Source organism: Sus scrofa, chromosome 12 (genome assembly GCF_054392235.1).
Source record: "Sus scrofa isolate SSC_HxYL_T2T_F1_AM1 chromosome 12, Sscrofa_HxYL_maternal_Yorkshire_Landrace_v2.0, whole genome shotgun sequence".
Lineage (NCBI taxonomy): Eukaryota > Metazoa > Chordata > Mammalia > Artiodactyla > Suidae > Sus > Sus scrofa.
The window spans coordinates 48,455,648-48,477,021 of NC_139394.1; the positions used below are offsets into that span (position 1 = coordinate 48,455,648).

The window sequence follows — 21,374 nt, forward strand, 5'->3', positions numbered from 1 at the left end:
AAAACCGCCTAGAGAGAGAGTGTGGATCCCAGGGAGGCCAGATCGGAGCTCCTTAAAAGGCATCCCACAGGGTTAAGGATCTGGCGTTGTCACTGCTGTGGTGTGGGTGTGATCTCTGGCCCAGGAACTTCCACATGCTTCAGGCACACACACCCCCCACCCCCTAAAGGCATTCCAAGGGGGAGGGTGCCTTTATCCTAGACCCGGGAGCTCCCCTCTTGGCTGAGTAGAGACAGTGACAGTCCCCCGACAGTCCAGTGCTCCTCCCAAATCCCTGTGAGCAGGGAGTGTTGGCCTCATTCGCCAGGGCTTCAAGACATCCCACAGCCGGTAACCAGCAGGGTGCAAACCCTGTGTGGTCTGAGCCCGAAGCCCATCGCACTCGTCCCTTCATTCTCTGCCCCAAGGGTCGCTCTTACAGCTCCGTGTCTGAGTTCAGAGATCTGGAGTCCAGCCCCCGCCGCACAGCATCCCAACTGGGTGACTTCGGGGAGGTCACCTACCCTCTCTGAGCTGGTTTCCTTGCCTCTGCACTGAGACTCTGCGGCCTGCCTACCTCCCAGGGGTGGTCACTCCCAGGAGTGAGCTAATGTTTCTGGACACATGACAAGCTACTGCCCAAATACCGTTGCTATTTGTTCTGTTGTTACTATGATACCCTAGGCTTTTAAAAATCTATTTTCCAAAAAATGTCAGTTCTTTCTGCCCTTAGATGGATGCCCTGTGGATGAGTCTTGGGCTTTTTCTCTGGAAGGTACCACCCACTCAACCCCCATCCTTCTTTCCAACATATCTTTTGTAAGCTTTTCTGTGTTTTCGATTTTGACTTAGTTTGAATTGAAATACATTTGTAATTCAAACCTCAAGAGGTCTGGAAGGGTATATATAGAGAAAAGCCCCCGCCCGCAGCTGTCCCCAGCTCCCCCCACCCGCCCCACCCCCGTAGGCAGCTCTTGGCAGTTCCTCGGGTATCCTTCAACAGATATTTTTATACGAGCAAATACATATGTATATTCTTCCGTCTCCTTTTTTATTTTCACACAAATATTGCATATATTATACACACTGTCCTATACTTGGCTTTCTTTTCCTTTTTAAAATCAAGGCATACTCTACAGAGAGCTAAGTACACAAATAAGTTCTTCCGTATGTATACAGCCATGCGTACTGCCTAGGGGAGGAGTCAGAGCATCCACACCCCAGAAAGTTCTCTTTGGCCCCTCCCGGTCCGTAGCACTACCACCCAGAGGTGCTTCTGTCGTCATGGGTTAGTTTTTCCTGTACTTGAACTTCATATCAGTAGAATCATGGAGCCTTGTCTTTCACTTTCATCACTGACAGTGTAATTTTTTTTTTGGTCTTTTCAGGGCCGCACCCAAGACATATGGAGGTTCCCAGGCCAGGGGTCAAATCGGAGCCGTAGCCGCTGGCCTACACCACAGCCACAGCAACACAGGATCTGAGCCGAATCTGCGACCTACAACACAGCTCACAGCAACACCAGATCCTTAACTGAGTGAGGCCAGGGGTCGAACCTGCGTCCTCATGGATGCTAGTAAGATTCATTTGCACTGAGCCATAACAGGAACTCCGTGACAGTGTAATTTAGAAATTTAGAGATCGTTCCCTGTTTGCCCAAAAAGAGCTTCCTTATTTTCCACTGCATGGTGTTCAGCCGTGTGGATGGACCATGCTTTGTGCAGTCAGGCACCTGTACACCTAAACAACGTGGGTTGCTTGCAGTCTTTTACTGCCAGCAGCTGCAGCGAGTAACCTTGTCAGTACCTCACTTGACACCCGTGGGAGTATCTGTTGGATGAATCCCTGAGACTGGAAATGCTTGGTGTGTGCACTTCGCGCTTGGATTGCTTTTGCTAAATTGCCTGTCAGAGAGCTGGCATTGGTGACCATACCAGCTTTGGGATTTTGGCAGTGATGACTTTGTGGCCCAGAGATCTGAATGTCTGGGGGAGGCAGAGGCCCCTGGGGGTCCCTGCCCTCCACAGGAGAGGGTGCTCGAGACTCTGGGGTGGAACCAAGTCTCCTGGTTTCCCTGGGGCTGTGTGGGAACCCTTCTCCTTCCCAGCCCCTCTGAACATCCTCATATGTCCACCCCCTGCAGGTTCTCCACCAAGTCCTGGCTGTCCCAGGTCTGCCATGTGTGCCAGAAGAGCATGATGTTTGGAGTGAAGTGCAAGCATTGCAGGTAACGGGTGGAGGGTGGCAGGCGTGGGCGAGGGGAGCCAATGCTGTACTTTTTTAGTAACAGTCTTGATTCTTGGCCTTAGGTCAAGTCAGAGTCCTTTGAGAGTTCCTAAACCTGCTGTTTGTAATTTCAGCACACCAGGGAGAGATTAACTCTCTCTAGGAGGATTAAGGAAGCATCAGGCAAGGCACTCTCAAAAGAAGGGAATATCTGATGTGGGCTTTGAAGGATGAATAGAAGTTCACCAGGTGGACCAAGGAGGAAAGAGAATTCCAGGCCAAGGCAGCATGTTGTACCAAGGCAGAGGAAAGGCAGGAGTGTTCTGGAATCTGTAAGCACTGAAGTATAGCCTTAAAATTTAGCACACAAGGAGTAGGGAAATGGAGACAGGCCATGATAACAATAGAGAGAAAGCTCATGGTACTGGCAGAAGAAGAGAGTGAGGGGAATATGTAGATTCTATACAAATTCAACTTTCTTTTTTCCTACTCTTTTGGTTTCTGGGAGGAGAGAAGAACAAAGGTAGGGAACAGTGTGGGGCGAGTGGAGTCTGTCCCCTGCTGTCTGCTGCCCTCACCTTTTGGAGGATGGACCTGGAGTCTCTGCTTCTAGCTCACCCAACCCCTGCATTGCTGTGTGACCCAGGGCAAGGTGCTTGCCTTTTCTGGGCCTTATTTTTGTCATATATACACCTGGGAAGATGAGTCCAGCTCTCTCTGTCCATCGGGATTGCTCTAAGAACCTGAGCCAGCATGTGTAGTAAAAGCACTGGGGCTCCTGCCAGACAGTAGGTGATGGCTCTCGTTTGTGTCCGCTGGATAAATTGCTTTTCCCCTATGACGCCCCTGACCACGAAGGAGATGCCAGAGCTTTCTCACCAGCCTAGGTCTTTTGTGGCTCCTGACCATCCGGCTTTCAACTGGGGACCTCCAGTTCCCTCTCAAGTGACACCTTTCACGTGGAGAGCACAGGATAACCTCTGAGCCCCAAGCTCTTCTGCAGTTGCGGTGTGCGCCTGGCAGGGCCCCAACGCTCAGCCCGTTTGATCAATGAGAACCCCAAGATAGGCTTCAGCAGGCAGAACCAAACCGAGAACCCAGCGCTTTCCATTCCCGGCCATGCTCCTCCTCAGACCACGTGGCCTGTGCAGAAATGCAGCGAGAGGGGCTCCCCCTGGCTTCCCTTCAGGAATGGAACCACTTTCCTTCCAATTCGTCTCCTTCAAGTTCTGACCCATCTCACGCTTTCTGGACATGGGTGGAAAAGAGAACTAGATGTGTGACCCAGAGTGAGCTGAAATGAGTGTTATCAAACTTACTTTGCTGTGCAGATGGGGCAGACGACAGAGGGAGCACGGCCCTCCTCATCAGAAAGCCGCTGCTAGTGTTATTAACACACGGAGTCCTGGAGTTCCCGTCGTGGCGCAGTGGTTAACGAATCCGACTAGGAACATGAGGTTGCGGGTTGCATCCCTGGCCTTGCTCAGTGGGTTAGGGATCCAGCGTTGCCGTGAGCTGTGGTGTAGGTTGCAGATGCGGCTCAGATCCCGTGTTGCTGTGGCTCTGGCGTAGGCCGGTGGCTACAGCTCCAATTGGACCCCTAGCCTGGGAACCTCCATATGCTGCAGGAGCGGCCCAAGAAATGGCAAAAAGACAAAAAAAAAAAAAAAAAAAAAAAAAAAAAGACGTCCTACACTCTTAAGCTAATGTTTGTTGAGGCACTTATAGAAATTGAGGCAGTGGTGGTTAAGCAGGGTTGCGTGGAGCTGCCAGGCAGTGCTTCTGAGCCCCTGTACCTACCTCGGGGCACGTTGCCCTCTGTGCACTGACTCGGTCTTCTTTACCAGGTTGAAGTGTCATAACAAGTGTACAAAAGAAGCCCCTGCCTGTAGAATATCCTTCCTTCCACGTGAGTGTTCTGCCCTCCTTTCCTCTGCCTTCTGGATTGGGGGTGGGTCTTTCTTGATCCTGCTCCCTGCAGATGGTGACAACCCCTTTTTTAAAAAATAGTAACCAGGCTTCGGAGGACAGAATCTGTCCCCTCGGACATCAACAATCCAGTGGACAGAGCAGCCGAGCCCCATTTCGGAACCCTCCCGAAAGCACTGACAAAAAAGGTACGATGCCCAGAGAACCCTCGCCCGGGATTCCTTTCTGTGAAACTCCGCGGTGGGCTGGCTGGCACGTAGCCGGCAGTGAGGAAATGTTTGCGTTGAACATCCAGTGAATGAACAGCCCCCTGCGGCAGCAGCCGATGCCCCTGTCGTGTAAATGACACATCACGTGGCTCGGAAGGGCGAGGTGATTCACCTCGAGCCAGTCCTTTGCCCCGGCCGGCCCTCGCGTGGCCAGGAGAGTGAGGGCTCCGTGGTGTGGCCCCTCCTGCTTTAGCTTGGCACCAGGTGGTGTTGGCTGTCGCTGGAAAGTGAGACTCACAGAATGGCTTTGGTGGGTTGCAGGGTCCACTGTGCGTCCCAGAGCCTTGAGGGCCTACAGAGGAGAAACAGGTTGAGCTAAGCCTTTAACCCAACTTGTTTGACCAGGAATCCCTCCCCAGCGCCCTAGGGATTTGGTGTTTGGTCTGGGAAACGCTGGTCAGGTCCAGGGGCCCACCTGACAGAGACTCAGTCCCCCTGTAGCCCTCTCTCTCGGGTGGTCCTTTGGCCTTGCTAAGGCTCACGCCAATGGTCCTAGCCGGCAGGTCCAGCTTCAGAGTGGGGAGAGCACTTCTTAGGCACCCACTGTGTACCACACACTAAATAGACACTTGCCAGAGACTGAATTTAATTCATTAAAAGACCCCACTCTTGGGAGTTCCCGTCGTGGCGCAGTGGTTAACGAATCCGACTAGGAACCATGAGGTTGCGGGGTTGCACCCCTGGCCTTGCTCAGTGGGTTAGGGATCTGGCGTTGCCGTGAGCTGTGGTGTAGGTTGCAGACGCGGCTCGGATCCCGCGTTGCTGTGGCTCTGGCATAGGCCGGTGGCTACAGCTCCAATTCAACCCCTAGCCTGGGAACCTCCATATGCTACAGGAGCGGCCCAAGAAATGGCAAAAAGACAAAAAAGACAAAAAAAAAAAAAAAAAAAAAAAAAAAAAGACCCCACTGTGGCCTGCCCAGACCCAGGCACTGGGTGTGTGATGAATGGGTGTGGTCCTTGCTCTCCTGGGACACACGGTGGGATAGAGGGACAGTCTCCAGGAAACGGCAGGGGACAAACCATAGTTCAAGTGCCCCGATGAAAAGTTCTGGGAAGTTCCCTTGTGGCGCAGCGGGTTGAGGATCCTGCATTGTCACTGCCGCAGCTTAGGTTGCTGGGTTCGATCCCTGGCCCAGGAACTTCCACATGCCACGAGTGTGGCCAAAGAGTGAAAGAAAGAAAGAAAAGTCCAAGAGGAAAGATAAGTCCCTGGAGTCGTGGGAGGATAAAGGGAAGAGCATGGCCCAACCAGGGCTGGGGAAGGGCTTCCAGGAGGAAAGGATGTTTGAGCTGAAATAAGAAGGATAAAAGGAGCCCCCCACGGGCTGGGTGTTGAGGTGTGGGTCTCCCTGTGCTTAAATATTAGACCCATAAAACACCAGGACGCCCCAGGCAGATCTTTTTAGGTGGGGTGGGGTGGGGGAGGCAGGCGGGGCTGGGTGGCCCCTGCCACCCCATGTCTCTGGTCCTGCAGGAGCACCCTCCGGCCATGAACCACCTGGACTCCAGCAGCAACCCGTCCTCCACCACGTCCTCCACGCCCTCCTCGCCCGCGCCCTTCCCAACATCATCCAACCCATCCAGCGCCACCACGCCCCCCAACCCATCGCCTGGCCAGCGGGATGGCAGGTTCAACTTCCCAGGTACCACACTTCAGGGCCTTCTCGGGCCCTCAGGGATGGGGTCCCATGTCCCGTCTCGGCAAGCTCAAGGTCAAACACTGAAGCCACTGAGAGCATATGCTGGGAGCCAGGTGCTATGCCACGCTCAAGTACATGGCCGTATTTAAACTTGCTGTGATTGCACCCATTCTACAGATGGGGACACTGAGGTTTAGAGGGAGGAACTGGTTTGCCCCGAGCTGTACAGCATGTAAGTGGCAGAGCTGGGATCAAAGCCAAGTTTGTTGGATGTGGAGCCTGGGTTCTTTCTTGTTTTTTTTTAAGCTGCACTTGAGGCGTGCAGAAGTTCCAGGCCAGGGACTGAACCCGAGCCAGGGCAGTGACAACGCCAGAACCTTAACCTGCTGCGCCACAAGGGAATTCCAAGCTTGTGTTCTTGACCTAAATACCCCCATGCTGCCCTTTCACGCATGGGGTGGCTTCTCCTGGGCGTTGTTGGCTCGCTCGGGGCTTCTAAGCTGCCAGCAAGCAGGGCAGGCCACGCAGGGAGCTGGGGCAGGCCCTGAAGGCCAGGGAGAGGGATCCAGGGCTCTCTGGCTTACCTGCTCTGTGATCTGGACAAGCAGCTTTAAAGGGAGCTTTGTTCCCTTTTTCATAAAACAAGAGACCAGGCGTGGCTGGAGTCCTTCCCATTGTGTGGATAAGCGCAGGAGTCCACAGGGAATGGGGCTGTAGGAACACAGTCCCCGCTGCTCACCCGGATCTGTGGTGCCCACTTCCCCAAGAGGTAAAGTGGAGCCGACTCACCCACTTCGGACTGAGCCCTGGCCTTGGCCTCCAGGGGGCTCCTCACAGTTGGCCTTGGTCCTGGGTGCACTCCAGTGCAGCCGGGGGCGAGGGGGCGGCGGGGGCGGTTAGGCCAGCTTGGAGGCTCCAGGTTGCTCCTGGTCCAGCCAGACCCACTGCCAGCCTCAGCCGGAGGAGCCCAGGCTGCACCCCACCTGTCACTGGCCCCTGGGGCTCCAGGCTGAGGAGGACAGAGGCACGGCTGGGGCCGCTCGCAGCCGGGGCAGCCTCTCCACGTCCATCTCACCAGAGTTCTGGGGACTTCTTTGGGGAGATGACGAGAGAATTTTAGCAATCTTTTTTTCTCTTTCTCCTGCCCCTTTGCCTTAACACGCACATGGCTGGACACCTGGTGACAGAACTGCAGCGTTCCCAGCACACCCTTCCTCTCCCTGTGACTGGGAGATGGCCTGTTTGATTAAGCTCCTCTCCCTTTTTGCTCTGTCATTGTTATGCTCTGAAACTGGGCCTTTTGCTGAACCTTATAGTTTGGGTTGTTCTGAAAGGCAGGGCCTGTTTGGAAAATAACAGCCACAGAAAAAGTCCTTTGTGTGATGGCAACCAGTGCGTCTCAGCTTTCCCTGATGTCCCCGGGCTGGGCCCGCATTGTGCCCCTGCACAGAACCCTCACTCTCCAGATCTGCCCTCTCTCTGGTCATGGCAGCGCCTGGGGCTGGGCTGGTCTGGAGGTGAACGTGGGACGGGACCTCCTCCTACTGCCCAGCCACTCTGTGCTATGCGGGAGCATTTCCGTGGCTAACTCTGGGGAAAGGTTATTTTTTCGGACGGTGACACTGAGTAGCTGAAGCCCCAGCACCTCCTGGTGTGAACCTGGGCCAGGAGATCTAAGCTTCCTCTGCACACAGCACTGTTAACTGTTTTCAGGAGGTTTGTTTTTCCTCCCCATGGTGTTTGGCCCTCCTGGGCTCGTGCACAGTTCCCAGAGCAGAAGGGGACCTGGGAGGGAAAGAGCATTGGCCAGGGCTCTGCAGCAAGCTGACTCCCAAGACTGGGTCTCTGAACCCCAATCCTCCAGTCAAGTCCTTTTACTCCTGGCGCTCCCGCCAGCACCCGCCTCTCCCAGCTTTTTTCCTCCTTCCCACATGGATCACCCTGTCCTGGCCAGGCCCACCTGCCCCAGCCCCGTAACCAGCTCCTCTCCCCAAGCCCGTGCCTGTGTCCCATCTAACCCCGCTGCATTTGCTGTTCTGTGTGTGACTTACCTCCTCTTCTGTTTCAAGCTGCCTACTTCATTCATCATAGACAGCAGTTTATCTTCCCAGGTGAGTCCTTTGCATGGTTCCACTAACTGCCTCTTGCCGTGACCCTCTCAGTCCCGCCGACCCAGACGCCCTCTCCCTGGGCACCTTGGAAGTACCGAAGTCTCACACCCACCTATTTTGAGAGCTAATTGTCTTTGGAGGCTGGGCAAGGGGACAGACAGAGTGAGGCACCTTGAGGCTGGCCCTTCACAGGGGCAGTGCCTTCTCGGGAGGGTCCTTGGCGTCCCTCCTCTCCTGTCTCTTGCACAGAGACTGCAGGCAACTTGTCCAGGATCACACAGCCAGGAGGTGGCAGAAACCCAGTTTGCAGAATAAGGGGAGAGGACCTTTTGTGGATGCCTTATGAGCATCTGACAAGATACCTCCTGTACATAATGGCGAGGAAACTCCTACCCTGTGGACACACCAGTTTTTGGGAAGGTGTGCAGCCTACACTTACTCGGTAGGCCTCAGCTTCCAAGCCTGGCTGCACAGCGCCATCTGCTGGCCATTATTGGACATGCCTCCTTCGTGCAGAAAGTTCAAAGGAGAAAACTTTCAATAAAACAATTTCATGGATTCCCTTCCACAAAAATTGTTTTGCACACCTACTGTGTGCCAGCCTTTGCATGTGACCATATTCATGCCCTTAAGGAGTTTGTACACTTGGTACTTATTTCTCTAGCTGGAGGTGACATGCAATAGTGTAAGCAATCTGCCACTTTGACTGTGACCATGTGAAGGTTCTGTGTGTTTTAGACTGTAGCTAATTTTTTTCCCTGAGTTAAATGAGCCTGTCTGGAAGTCGTCATATTTTGGTTATTCCAGGCTTTTCTATTCCCACCCCAGCTCCATTAGGGGAGTGACTGGGAGCCGCTGTTCGTTTTCACAAGCCCATGCCTGTGGTTTTGCAGGCTGTGCAGGCTGGCTGGGGTCAGGGCCAGAATCCTTGAGCTGCCCCTGTGGTTCTCCTCCAAGAGCCTCCCTGGTTACTACTCTAGGGCAATGCACAGAGGCGTACTCTTGAAACCATTGAGAAAACATAGCCCTTCTTCCAGAAGGGTCTGTCCTGCTCTGAAGATATGTCCAGGGGGAGGGAAGGAAAATGTAGTTTTATTAAAGCAAACATGGACACATTTGGAGCAGAATGCAAAATATACTCTCTTTTTTTTAAAATTGTTTTGTTATAGTTGATTTACAATGTTATGTCAGTTTCTGCTACACAGCAAAGTGAGTCAGCTGTAAAATATACTCTTAATGTTTAAGAAGTATGAAGCTTCAGAGACATTTTGCTTTACCCCAACTTGGGGTGCTATTTCTCCCCAACTGCATCCTCCTGACGTCCCCCCATCCCCCACACACGTGATTTTATTCTGTGGAAACATGTGAGCAGTGTTGGGTGGGCAGAACCATCAGGCCACCCTTGAGAGTCTGCAGACACAGCACAGCAAGGTCTGGAGGAGCCTCAGCAGAAGCCTCTGGGGGCTCGGATTCCCCCAGAAATCGTGCACAGGTTATTGGGTGCATGTGTGCATTTCCCTGATAAGAAGGCCTACGGCCTCTATCAGGCTCTTGGAGTCTGTGACATCCCAGAGATGTTGAGAAAGCTTCAGGAGTAGCCTTGGAGGAAGCCCTGGAGGGAGGTGAGGGAGGTTTGCTGGCCGATGGGGAGGCTCTTTGTCCTAGAAGACAGGGAGGGGCCCGGATTAGCCTGAGCCACTGCCACCTCCAGTCTTTTCCCTTTGGCTGGAAAAGGGAGCGAGGGCCCCCCCAGCCCTGAGGCTGCCAGCGTCCCCAGTGTGATCCGGAGGGACTAGAGAGAACAGAAAGAAGCCGGCAGCAGAAGCAGCCATGGGGCCTTTGGCCTGTATCACGTTGGCTCCTGGCTCAGGGGTCAGTCAGGCCGCCCCGTCCTGGGGCCCCTGGCGTGTGGACTCTGCATCCCTTCATCTCCCCCGAGAGCTGCTCCACCAGCCGCACCAACCCGGAAGCCAAGGGGTGGGGCTCCTGGCTCCCGCCGGAAGTTCCCCCCCAGCCACTGGGCCAGGCACCAGGTGTCACTAACGAGCCACCTGCCGGTCTGACCTTTGCCCTCCGCTGGCGCGAGACTTTGCCTGGGTTGTCGACACCAGCTTCTGCCTTGGAGCCGAGGAGGAGGGTCTGGCTCACGGTTTGCTTCCCACTTACTTGTAGGGGGCAGTTGGGCCGCAGGCTGATGACAGTACCTGAGACGTCTTAGCCTCCTCTCCCGCCTGGAGTCCCTTCCCCGACAGAGCTATGTGGGCAAAACCAAGTGCCGGGGCGGCTGCGTGATGCGCTGTGGTCGGAAGTGGCCGGCGAGCACGGGTGCAGTGTGGGAGCGGCTGCCGGGGGCGCACCGTCTTCCCCGCCTGCGCTGGGTTTGTAAGCGCCGTGTCCTCAGGGACAATGGGATGGGGGGTCTCATGCCTCGTATCTGACTTCTGTTTCCTCCAGACATTTCGGCATTTCCACAGGCAGCCTCGCTCCCCGACGCGGCCGACAGCTCCCGGTAGGCATCCCCGGGCTTCTTCCTCCTTGGGGACTGGTTAAAGCTGGACCTACATCCCCAACAGCTCCCACCCTACCTTTGCATCTCTGGCCCTCCCTTTCCAGATGTCACCCGTCCCCAGTCAGCCAGAGGAAACACTCCTTGGGCTAATTGACCCTGTGGTCCTGTGAGCTCAGCTGGAAGGTTTTATTTGCCTCCTGTGGGCGCAGTCGGCATTGGGTGGGGCTGGCTGTGACACGGGAGCAGTCTTGTGGCCCAGGAGGGCTGGACAAAGGGCACTCGGCCTCTAGAAACCTAATAAAAAGAGCTCCTATGTATGGGGCAGTTTCTGTGTGTCAGGCCACTCTGAGCACTTGACTCACAAGTTTTGGTACAGTTCTCAGCCAGGTGTGAGGTGGGTGTCGTCCTCAAAGGACACACGAGGAAGCCAGCTCAGAGACGTTAAGAAATTGCATCAAGTCACACAGCTAGGGAGCGACAGGACTCGTTCTCACCTAGAGATCCAAGTCCTGGCCGTGCACTTGGAACCACATGCTGCTTGTCAGATTTGAGAGGGCCCCGGTGGTCTCCTCCCACCCCTCAGCCCCCACCACCCTCAGGTCGGTCTGGAGAAGGCCAAGGCTGGGCAAGGGAGAGGCGGTCTGGTCCTGGACCTCATATCTGCTGCCACAGCGTCCAGACTGCCCTTCCCACCGCCAAAGTCAGGATCCAGGCCTGGTGCCCCTTTCTCAGACTTCCCACGGGGCGTCCCCCTGCCCAGCTGGGAGCGGAGGGGCTGGGCCTCGGCGTCTCCTTGACAAACTCTGTCTTGCTCTTAGGCTTGAAGACCAGCCCAAAGCAGACCTGTCAGGGGATCATGAAGTGGAGGTGAGTGGCGGCGACATGCAAGCTGTAGACGGTGCTTCTCTCTCCTCTCCCCCTGCTCAGCATGCTGAGGGGCCCGGGGAACCTGACGTGGGCCGTCTCAGGTCAGCGCCCACCCGCTGCGGCAGGTGGCAGGTGTGGGCCGTGTGCCTGGCAGGAAGAGCAATGCGGGACGCCGCGAAGCAAGCTACCTTCCGCTTCTCTGGTTTTTGAGGCTGAAGTAAGCTCTTCATGCCCCCGGGTCCCACCCCTGCCCAGAGGCCCGGGCCTGGCCCGGAAACTCTACTCCAGTCATTCTGGGGTGGGGCCAGGCCAGGACGTTATCAAAGGTCCCCAGGTGATTCAGATTGTGGGGAGGGCCAGGAGCAGCTGGTGACACCCTTGAACCAGTGTCACCTGAGCCCGGCCCCTTGCAGTGCAGTGACAAAGAATGTGGGCAGACTGATTATTCCTGCCCAGAGGAGTGCCAGAAACTCAGTGGTTAAGCAAAAGCCGGAAAGGATGAATGGGCTTCAGTTCTTGACGCCATGAGATGCTAATGCTCTTCCCCAGAGGTTACATGTCGAAGTTAGAGCTTCCCTTGGGTTCCCTCAGTGGGCTAAGGATCTGACTAGTATTCATGAGGACGTGAGTTCAATCCCCGGCCTCACTCAGTGGGTTAGGGATCCAGCGTTGCCGTGAGCTGTGGTGTAGGTCGCAGATGTGGCTCAGATCCTGCGTTGTTGTGGCTGTGGTGTAGACTGGCAGCTGCAGCTCTGATTCGACCCCTAGTTGGGAACCTCCATATGCCGCGGGTGTGGCCCTAAAAAGACAAAAAAAAAAAAAAAACGAAAAAAAACCATGCTGCTGTCACTCATAGGTGGTCTTGGAACATTAGTGGGAACAAGCGTGTCAGGGCCCAGGAGCTTTGCCCTGGGTTGTGGATTAGAACGTGGAGGGTGCATGGTGCTCAGTGGCCCGAGATCCACAGTAAAGCCGGTGGCCTCCTGAGCCCAGGGCTCTCTGCTCCGCAACCTGGTGGAGGCCTGGGGTGGCGGGGGCGGAGGTTGGCTGCTCCGGGCCTGCTGCCCCCTCTATTTCCTCCTCCTCTCCTTCCAGGCTGAGGAGCCTGAGGCCAGCAAGTCGGAGGCGGAAGACGACGAGGACGAGGTGGACGACTTGCCCAGCTCCCTCCGGCCCTGGCGGGGCCCCATCTCTCGCAAGGCCAGCCAGACCAGCGTGTACCTGCAGGAGTGGGACATCCCCTTCGAGCAGGTGGAGCTGGGTGAGCCCATCGGGCAGGGCCGCTGGGGCCGGGTGCATCGCGGCCGCTGGCACGGCGAGGTGGCCATCCGCCTGCTGGAGATGGACGGCCACAACCAGGACCACCTGAAGCTGTTCAAGAAAGAGGTGATGAATTACCGGCAGACGCGGCACGAGAACGTGGTGCTTTTCATGGGGGCCTGCATGAACCCGCCTCACCTGGCTATCATCACCAGGTAACCCCCCCACCCCCCCTCGCCACCTCCACCCTCCCCCCGCCACCTCCCCCCTCCCCTTCCTTGGGGGCCTGTTATCTGTGCCGACACCCTGGAGGGCACTGGCGTTTCAATGTAGCGAGGTACACAGAAGAAAACCAAAAATGGGGTATCATTTCCCCATCGTATAACCTGTTTATGTTTAATTAATTCATTACTTAAATGAAACCTAAGGATAGAGAAAAGGAGTTCCCGTTGCGTTGTGGTGCAGTGGGATTTGGCAGTGTCTCTGCAGCGCCGAGACTCAGGTTTGATCCCCCACCCGGCACAGTGGGTTAAAGAATCCGGCTGTTGCCACAGCTGCATGGGTCGCTACAGCGGCTGGGATCTGATCCTTGACCCGGGAACTCCGTAGGCTGTGGGGTGGCCAAAAAAAGGAAAAAGGATAAAGAAAACTCAAATGTTCTGGAAAAGTGCAAAGTGAAAACCAGTCTCCTCCCACCTCAACTGGGTGCTTCTCCCCAAAGGTGGGTACTGTACACGGTTCCTTATCCTTCCTTCCACTAAAATAAAGAGGTTTGGGTGTTTCTGTCGTGGCGCAGTTCAAACAAACCCAACTAGTATCCATGAGGACGTGGGTCAGATCCCTGGCCTCGTGCAGTGGATCAGGGATCCAGTGTTGCCATGAGCTGAGGTGTAGGTCGCAGACAAGGCTCGGACCCTGAGCTGTGGCTGTGGTGTAGGCTGGGGGTACAGCTCCGATTCGACCCCTAGCCTGGGAACCTCCATATGCTACAGGTGTGGCCCTCAAAAAGCAAAAATAATAAATGAATAAATAAAATAAAGGAGTTTGTAGATACTCATGTTTTTAAACCATCCTTCTATTTGTATTCGGAATGAGTTTATGTGTTTGTAAAAATACACACCCAAAGCCTGCTGGTTAGCTTGCTCTCCTCGTGTGAGCGCAGGTCTGAGGTCTCATCGTCTGTCCTCAGTGCCCACTTTGTCAAGCTCATTCCCAGTGTGACAGTGAATTCGGCTTCAGTGGCAGGGTGGTGGACCCCACAGGGTCCCTGTGGCTTCCAAGGAGTGAGAGCCCCTGGACCGCCAGCCCCAGCAAGAGCACAGGAGGAAGAGAGAGGCCCTCCTTGGCCAGGGAGCCCCTGCCCCAGCCTGATCCCCTGACACTCGGAGAATCTCCTGACCTCCAGTTTCCAGCCCAGAGCCCCTGAAGAAGGGGACGAGCTTAGGGAGCCCTGCCTTCTCATGTACCATCAATCAAGTACGCTGTACCCAGCACCCCCCAAAGTAACTGCGTAGTGTTCCCATCATGCAGTTGAACCCCCCGATGTGCTGGAAAAGCTTAACAAGCAGCTCTCGGGTGGAGGGGAGGAAGCCCTTGTTCATGGCATCTGTCCATCACTGCGGTAGATTTCAAGTTACCAATGTGGTGTCACTGAAAGTGGCGTGGAATTGAGTGGAGTCCCGCAGCCGGGCCCTGATTCTCTCTGGGTTCCGATCACTGGTCCTCCCTTAGATTATTTGGTGCCGGACACTTTGTCATCATTGAACATCTGTTTCCGTATCTTGGTGGACTTTGGAGACTGCGTTTGGGGGGCTACATCGGAGTGTGTGTGTGTCCTGTCCGGAGGTTCCTTGTCCGTTTCTAGTCCGGAGAGTGCTCGCCCCTTTCCTCTCCCACCCCCAGTGAATGAGCGTCCGTTCCCCCTGAGCACCAGGGAGGTGACAAACTGAAACCTTTTGCCCGTGGCATTGAGAACGTTGTTGTCGGGTATTCCCTCCTAAGGTCAGGTAAAGCATTACGAGGTTAGTGAAGAATTTTTGGAATAGATGTGGAGGAGTCAAGAAAAAAACCTAAAAGTCGCTTTAATCCCGTCAGCCAAGAGAACCCTCGTTAATATTCTGATGATATCCCTTATAGCTGGACCCCGTGCTTTGAAAGAAGCGTTTTCGCCTCAAACGATATTTATTTACTAGGTAAAAAATAATTTCCAGGGGGTTCCTATTGTGGCGCAGCTGGTTAAGAACCACCTGACTAGAATTCATGAGGATGCAGGTTCCATCCCTGGCCTCGCTTAGAGGGTTAAGGATCTGTTGTTGCCGCGAGCTGTGGTGTAGGTTGTAGACGTGGCTTGGATCTGGCGTGGCTGTGGCTGTGGTGTAGGCCAGTAGCTACAGCTCTGATTCAATCCCTAGCCTGGGAACTTCCATGTGCCACGGGTGCAGCCCTAAAAAAAAAAAAAACAATAATACTTTCTATCTTGCTTGTCTATCAGAGGCATAAGCCACCACCCACCAGCATGAGGTCACCAGGTCATCCACCACACCAAGGGGACAAAATTCCAGCCCAAAGCAGGAGTCTTGCTGTGGTGACACAGCTCAGCACCCCACGGCCCAGCCTCAGCCTTGTCCACCCTCGGTCTCTCCATCTCCCTCTCATCCACCCAGTCCCAGAAGAGACCTGAGTCTACAGAAAGGGAATACGTATGACACGAGAATCAAAGCATATTAACCGAAAGTTCACATGTTTTCAAATATGCTGAGGCGACTGGAACCCAGATAAGGAACCACCAGCCAATATTCCAGACCCTGAGGGTCCAAGAATCTTATCTCCTTGGAGACGGTCCCTAAAAACTAGCCCTTTCCTCAGGTGGTTTAAGTCGGTTTCTCCCCAGAACGGGAATGAGGCAGCATTTTTTTTTTTTGTCTTTTGTCCTTATAGGACCGCACCCATGGCATATGGAGGATCCCAGGCTAGGGGTCAAATTGGAGTTGTAGCCACTGGCCTGCACCACAGCCACAGCAACACCAGATCTGAGCCGCGTCTGTGACCTACACCACACTGGATCCTTAACCCACGGAGCGAGACCAGGGATTGAACCCACAACCTCATGGTTCCTAGTCAGATTCGTTTCCCCTGCGCCACGACAGGAACTCCGAGGCAGCACATTCTTTCTAGGTGCTTCCTCACCCTGGGTTTGAGGAGTCAGTGCAGGTGGAAACCCCAGAACATGAGCCCCTAACTTCATAATTGCTCTGATGCCCCAGACGGCCAGCCCCTCCCCGCTACACACTCTGTACTGTAATAAAATCCTTGTGATCAGAAAACCACAGGCGCACGAGAATCAATACGGTGAGTCCCGGGGCCCAGGGCTGCCTGGGTATCGCCTGCAGAGTCCAGGTTCTTCCTCACCTGAGTCTGAGTGGGCGTGGTCCTGCCTCAGCAGCCCCCACCCCGAGGGGGTGCTGCTCTGAATTGCCAGGAGGATTGGTGAACTGAGCTTTCTGTTCTGGGGCAGGTAGCCCTGGGCCTCGGGGAACACGTGTCCTTGCCTGTCATGGCCAGGCCCCAGCAGGAACAGGTGCCAGGCTGGTGGAGAACGAGTGTTCTGGCGCCCACAGTCCAGGGGGTGGAGAGCGCTCCCAAGGCAGTGGGCACGGCCCTGCCCCTGCCCCTACCAGGCTCCACAGGGGCTGGAGCGGGCTGCACGGGCCCCTGCCCTCTGGCTGACGCGCCCCTCCTCACAGCTTCTGCAAGGGACGGACGTTGCACTCGTTTGTGAGGGACCCCAAGACGTCGCTGGACATCAACAAGACCAGACAGATCGCCCAGGAGATCATCAAGGTAAAGGGGTGGCTGGCTGGTCCCACAGCTCCCGGCCGTCCCCTGATTTGAGTGCCTGTGTCAGGGTGGTGGCAACGAGAGGGACCTCAAGGGGGGGGACCCCACCTCCTTCCCTCTGTCCGTGTCTCATCCGATGGGTGCTGGACACCCTGGAGAAACGCAATAGATGGCCTGAGTTTGAATCTTGGTCATGCCAGCTGGGTGACTTTGGGCAAGTTGGTTAGCCTCTCTGAACCTTGGCTTCCTCCCCTGCAAGATGGGGGTGCTGGCGTCACCTCCCTCGTTGGACTGGTGCAAAAGTAAAATAGAATAATCCAGAGGGAGCACTAGGCCTTGGACTGGTGCTTGATGAGAGTCAGTTAGAATTGATTAAGGTTTGGGGCAGAGGTTCTGCCTTAAATTTTCCAAATCCGAGCTTCATGAGATCAGGCCCTCAGGCTTAGCTCAAGCAGCAGCTTTTTTTTTTTTTTTTTTTTGCTTCCATCTCATTTGTTCCTTTATTTAGCAACAGACAGGCCCAGAGAAAAACTAGATTGATGCTGGCTAGGGCTTCCTCTTTCTTGGTTCTTCTTGTAGTTTGTGGTTCTCTTACCAGCTCCTACCAGGTTTTGGTCCCTTTCCTGCCTTCAGTCTTGCCTTCTTTTCTTTTTCTCTCCATCCCCGTTCCATCCCTTTTGTGTGTCTCTCTAGAAAGGAAAAGACAAATATCTCCATAACTTAGGAATACCCAGATTCCCACGTGACATTCCTGTGTGGCTAAACTAATGCATTCAACTAATGCATTCAGCCCTCAAACCGGAATATGGCACTTGCAGCCAGGCCTCAGTGCAGAGAAGCTGGGGGGAGCCGCAGTGTCAAAGCTATTTCGTGATGCTCCCAAACCTGCCAAGCCCTTTCCCCACCTCTTCCCTCCTCCCCCAAACAATTTTCTCTCCCCCAGGGCCCTGGAGGAGTCTGTCTGGCTCCTGAGAGGGGATATGCTAGGCTGAGTCAGGCTGAAGGAACCATCTGGAAGATTCCAGGGCAGAAGAGAAAAGTCACTCCAAGCTTTTGGCGCTATGGAGCCGGAAGCCGCCTCTCTGCTGGCTTATTTGACTTTCCCCCACCCTTCTTCTGAGAACTTCGAAGCTACTTCCTTTTGTAGTCATCTCTGATATTTTAAGTCTCAAAATACAATAACATGGGACTGACCTCTGGCTAGAGGATCTGGGGGCCACTCTGGAGACTTTGTGAAATTATGGGGAGGAAGGAGAGATTGTGTTCCAGATTCAGGCACTCTTTTTTTTTTTTTCCCTCCTTTTTGGCCGCACCCAGGGCATGCAGAAATTCCCAGAGCCAGGGATTGAACCTGCACCATAGCAGTGACCCCAGCCACAGCAGTGGCAACACTGGATCCTTAACCCCCTGCACCACCAGGAAACTCCCCGCAGAACTTTCTCTCTTGTCTCTTTAAGCTGCCCGTTTAAGGCCATGGTACATATTTAATGTAAACAAGCTTCAGAGGGAGTTCCCATTGTGGCTCAGTGGTTAACGATTCCAACTGGGAACCATGAGGTTGCGGGTTCGATCCCTGGCCTTGCTCAGTGGGTTAAGGATCCGGCGTTGCCGTGAACTGTGGTGTAGGTCACAGACACAGCTCAGATGCCACGTTTCTACGGCTATGGCATAGGCCTGAGGCTATTGCTCCTATTGGACCCCTAGCCTGGGAACCTCCATATGCCACAGGAGTGGCCCTGGAAAAGACAAAAACAAAAACAAAAAACAAAAACCAAGGTTCAGAGAGGTACAGTCACTTGTCCTCAGTCACACAGCTGGTCCCTGTTCAACCAAAGATGAGGCCTTTGGTGCTCTCCGGTCACTGGGGAAGGCTTGCTTTGGTTTGGGACATGGGCAGATCATCAAGGAGGGGCCTTCTTACATGCAGGGTGGAGTTGGGGAAAGAGCAAGTCCTCTTTCCTGGAGCTGCCTGCTTCTGGGCAGGATGACAGCTCTTGGCAGACCCGAGGGAAGTGGCTGCAGCGGCCCCGCACCCTCCTGTCTCTTGCAGAACAGCAGCTGCCCTGGGTGGATTCTTCTCTGACGCGCTCCAGCTGCACACAGACCGAGCTCTGGCCGCGGCTGAGTTCTGCCTGTTTCTGCCTCCCAGCTCATCCTCTCTGTTTCCTAAATCTGGCTCGTTGTTTACCCCCCCATTCCTCACCCCCAGATACCTTTGAAGGCAGGGAGATTTCTCATGCGTGGAGAACCCTGGATTGGGAGGTGGCTTCACCCGTGCCTCTTTCTGACCTGGCAGGGACGCCCATTTCAGTCATGGCATCTTGTACCCTCCTCCCTGTCTCCTCCTCCTGGGCTTGGTGACAGAAGACAGCTTTGGCTTTGGATGAGCCAGGCCTGGGTCAGGTCCCCCACAGCCCATGCCCTGGCCAGTGTCCAGTCAAATAGCAATGGTTAGAAATCACCCACCCCCACCTCATCACTTGACCGATGAGGGGAACTGAGGCACAGAGGCTGAGTCCAAGGCCACACAGTGAATTAAAATCTGGGCTGGAGTTCAGTCTTAGGCCAGGACTTCTTCCACCACAGCACGGACGGGGGGCCGCCTGAACTCGGGGACCCCCCTCTGTGGGAATTCTCTATTCCCCACCCCCCGATCCCTCGCCCAGGCTGAGGGGAGAGGCCAGCTGTGCACAGCCCCAAAGAGACCCCAGATCGCTCGGGTCTTTTATGATTTAACATGGAGGGCGTCATCACGGCGTATACACTCCCTGATGCCCCAGCTCCCCACCCTTCACCCTTCCACACCTCATCCAAGGAGTAGGTGGGTGCTGGGCAGGAGCACAGACTGGTTGGATCAGGTCTCGGTGATGCTGCCTTTTTTTTTTTTTTTTTTTTTAATTAAGGTATAGTTGATTTGCAATGCTGTGCCAGTCTCTGCTGTATCAGCGCTGCTGCCTGACTGCTATGTGGCCTGGGGCGAGTGACTTCCCCTCTCTGAGGCTTGGTTTCCTGCTCTGTAAAGTGGAGGCAGTTACACTGCATAGGGCCCAGCCCGGGGTGGAAGCTACGCCGTCGCCCTTCATCTTCCCCGCACCCCTGACATGAGGCTCACTGTCTTGCAGGGAATGGGCTATCTCCACGCCAAGGGCATCGTGCACAAAGATCTCAAGTCCAAGAACGTCTTCTACGACAATGGCAAAGTGGTCATCACAGACTTCGGGCTGTTTGGGATCTCCGGCATCGTCCGAGAGGGACGGTCAGTTGCCCTTGTGGATGGACAAGCGATGAGGTGGGCGGTACAGGTGGCCTGAGGTCCAGCTGAGGTCCCGGCGCTCTTGCTGAAGAGCAGCCCTCGCTGGAGGAAAGGCTGGGTCTGCTATGCTCCTGCGCTTGTGGTTCTGGTCCAGAATCAAGTTTGGGTGACATGGTGGTCCCTTGTCATGCTGAATTCCCAGGCTAACCCCCATGGAGTCCGGGTCCCCTCACGCGCAATTTCCCTGGATGCTCACCAACATGGGCAGGGACCAGGGCTCATGTCCCCGTTATGAGGAAGAGCCTCATGCTCCATTTCCGCAAAAGTCGAAATGGGACTGTGGAAAAGGGCTCCTCCCCAGGCATCTGGTCTCCTGCGGGCAGAGAGCCAGTCCTAGGCCAGGTTGTGGGACCCACAGGCAAATCTGAGATGCACTCGACTCCCCCAGGGTAGGGAACCAGGCTCCCTCAAGTGCAGCTCCCTGCCCATGCCTGTTCTTAGCCTAGAAAAACCTGGTCATCACTCCACCATAATGTCCCCCGAAGCCCAGGGACCTTGCCAAGTGCATCTCTGGACCGAGGGTGGGCGGTGTGCCATCTGGGGCAGGTGTGTGCCCTGCGGGCCTCTTCGCTGCCAACTGAAGGCCATGACCCTGCCCTGGCTTCTTGGCCATCAGGCGTGAGAACCAGCTGAAGCTGTCACATGACTGGCTGTGCTACCTGGCCCCCGAGATCGTGCGGGAAATGACCCCCGGGAAGGACGAGGACCAGCTGCCATTCTCCAAAGCTGCTGACGTCTACGCATTTGGGTGAGGAAGCCCCTGGCGTCCCTCCTCCTGGGAATCTGAGGCCAAGTGTGGCCGAAAGAGAGGGTCCCACTGGCCACTGGAGGCAGGAGAGGTGTGCATGGACACTCAATGTCTGGCTCATTGGCTTGGGCCAGTGACCACATCCTTGACCTTCTGTTGCCCTTCCTGTAAAATAGGCAGGAGAAAGCACCTCCCTCATAGAGTTGACTCATGAGGATTAAGTTAGGTAATTGTATAAAATGCTTAACTCCAGGGAGTTCCCATTGTGGCTCAGTGGGTTAAGAACCTGACCAGTATCCATGAGGATGCAGGTTCGATCTCTGGCCTCGCTCAGTGGGTTAAGGATCTGGCATTGCCACGAGCTGCAGTGTAGGTCATAGACACAGCTTGGATCTGGTTTGGCTGTGGCTGTGGTGTAGACTGACAGCTGCAGCTCCAATTGGACCCCTAGTCAGGGAACTTCCATATGCTGCAGGCAGCCCTAAAAAGACAAAAAATAAAATAGAATAAAAATAAAATGCTTAACTCTGGGTGTCATTCTCACTGTTGGCCCTTGAGGGCGCTCACCAGAGCTAACCAAGAACGGAACCTCTGGGAGAAGAGGGAGTCCTGCGGGCTATGCACCACAGAGAGCGGGGGTGCTGACCGGGTAGAAAGGTAGAAACAGAGAAACATAACGTGAGC

The 21,374-nt window shown here is 54.9% G+C and overlaps 1 protein-coding gene across 16 annotated transcripts in view; it reads left to right on the plus strand.

The window, feature by feature from the left end:
• KSR1 (kinase suppressor of ras 1) overlaps window positions 1-21,374 on the plus strand; it is a 150,098-nt gene that overhangs the window by 117,212 nt on the left and 11,512 nt on the right. For 8 of the 16 annotated variants that reach the window (XR_014821453.1, XR_014821451.1, XM_005669083.4 and 5 more), the window contains 11 exons: window positions 2,123-2,206; window positions 4,053-4,114; window positions 4,216-4,322; window positions 5,880-6,048; window positions 8,115-8,156; window positions 10,611-10,665; window positions 11,484-11,532; window positions 12,628-13,007; window positions 16,536-16,632; window positions 19,752-19,885; window positions 20,559-20,690. Coding sequence is in view for 13 of the 16 variants with exons in the window: in XM_005669083.4 (XP_005669140.2) it covers window positions 2,123-2,206; window positions 4,053-4,114; window positions 4,216-4,322; window positions 5,880-6,048; window positions 8,115-8,156; window positions 10,611-10,665; window positions 11,484-11,532; window positions 12,628-13,007; window positions 16,536-16,632; window positions 19,752-19,885; window positions 20,559-20,690 (1,311 nt within the window). In the remaining 3 variants the exon portion in view is untranslated. The remainder of the gene's footprint in view (window positions 1-2,122; window positions 2,207-4,052; window positions 4,115-4,215; window positions 4,323-5,879; window positions 6,049-8,114; window positions 8,157-10,610; window positions 10,666-11,483; window positions 11,533-12,627; window positions 13,008-16,535; window positions 16,633-19,751; window positions 19,886-20,558; window positions 20,691-21,374) is intronic. The other 8 variants (XR_014821452.1, XM_084985269.1, XM_084985273.1 and 5 more) reach the window with 1 other exon arrangement.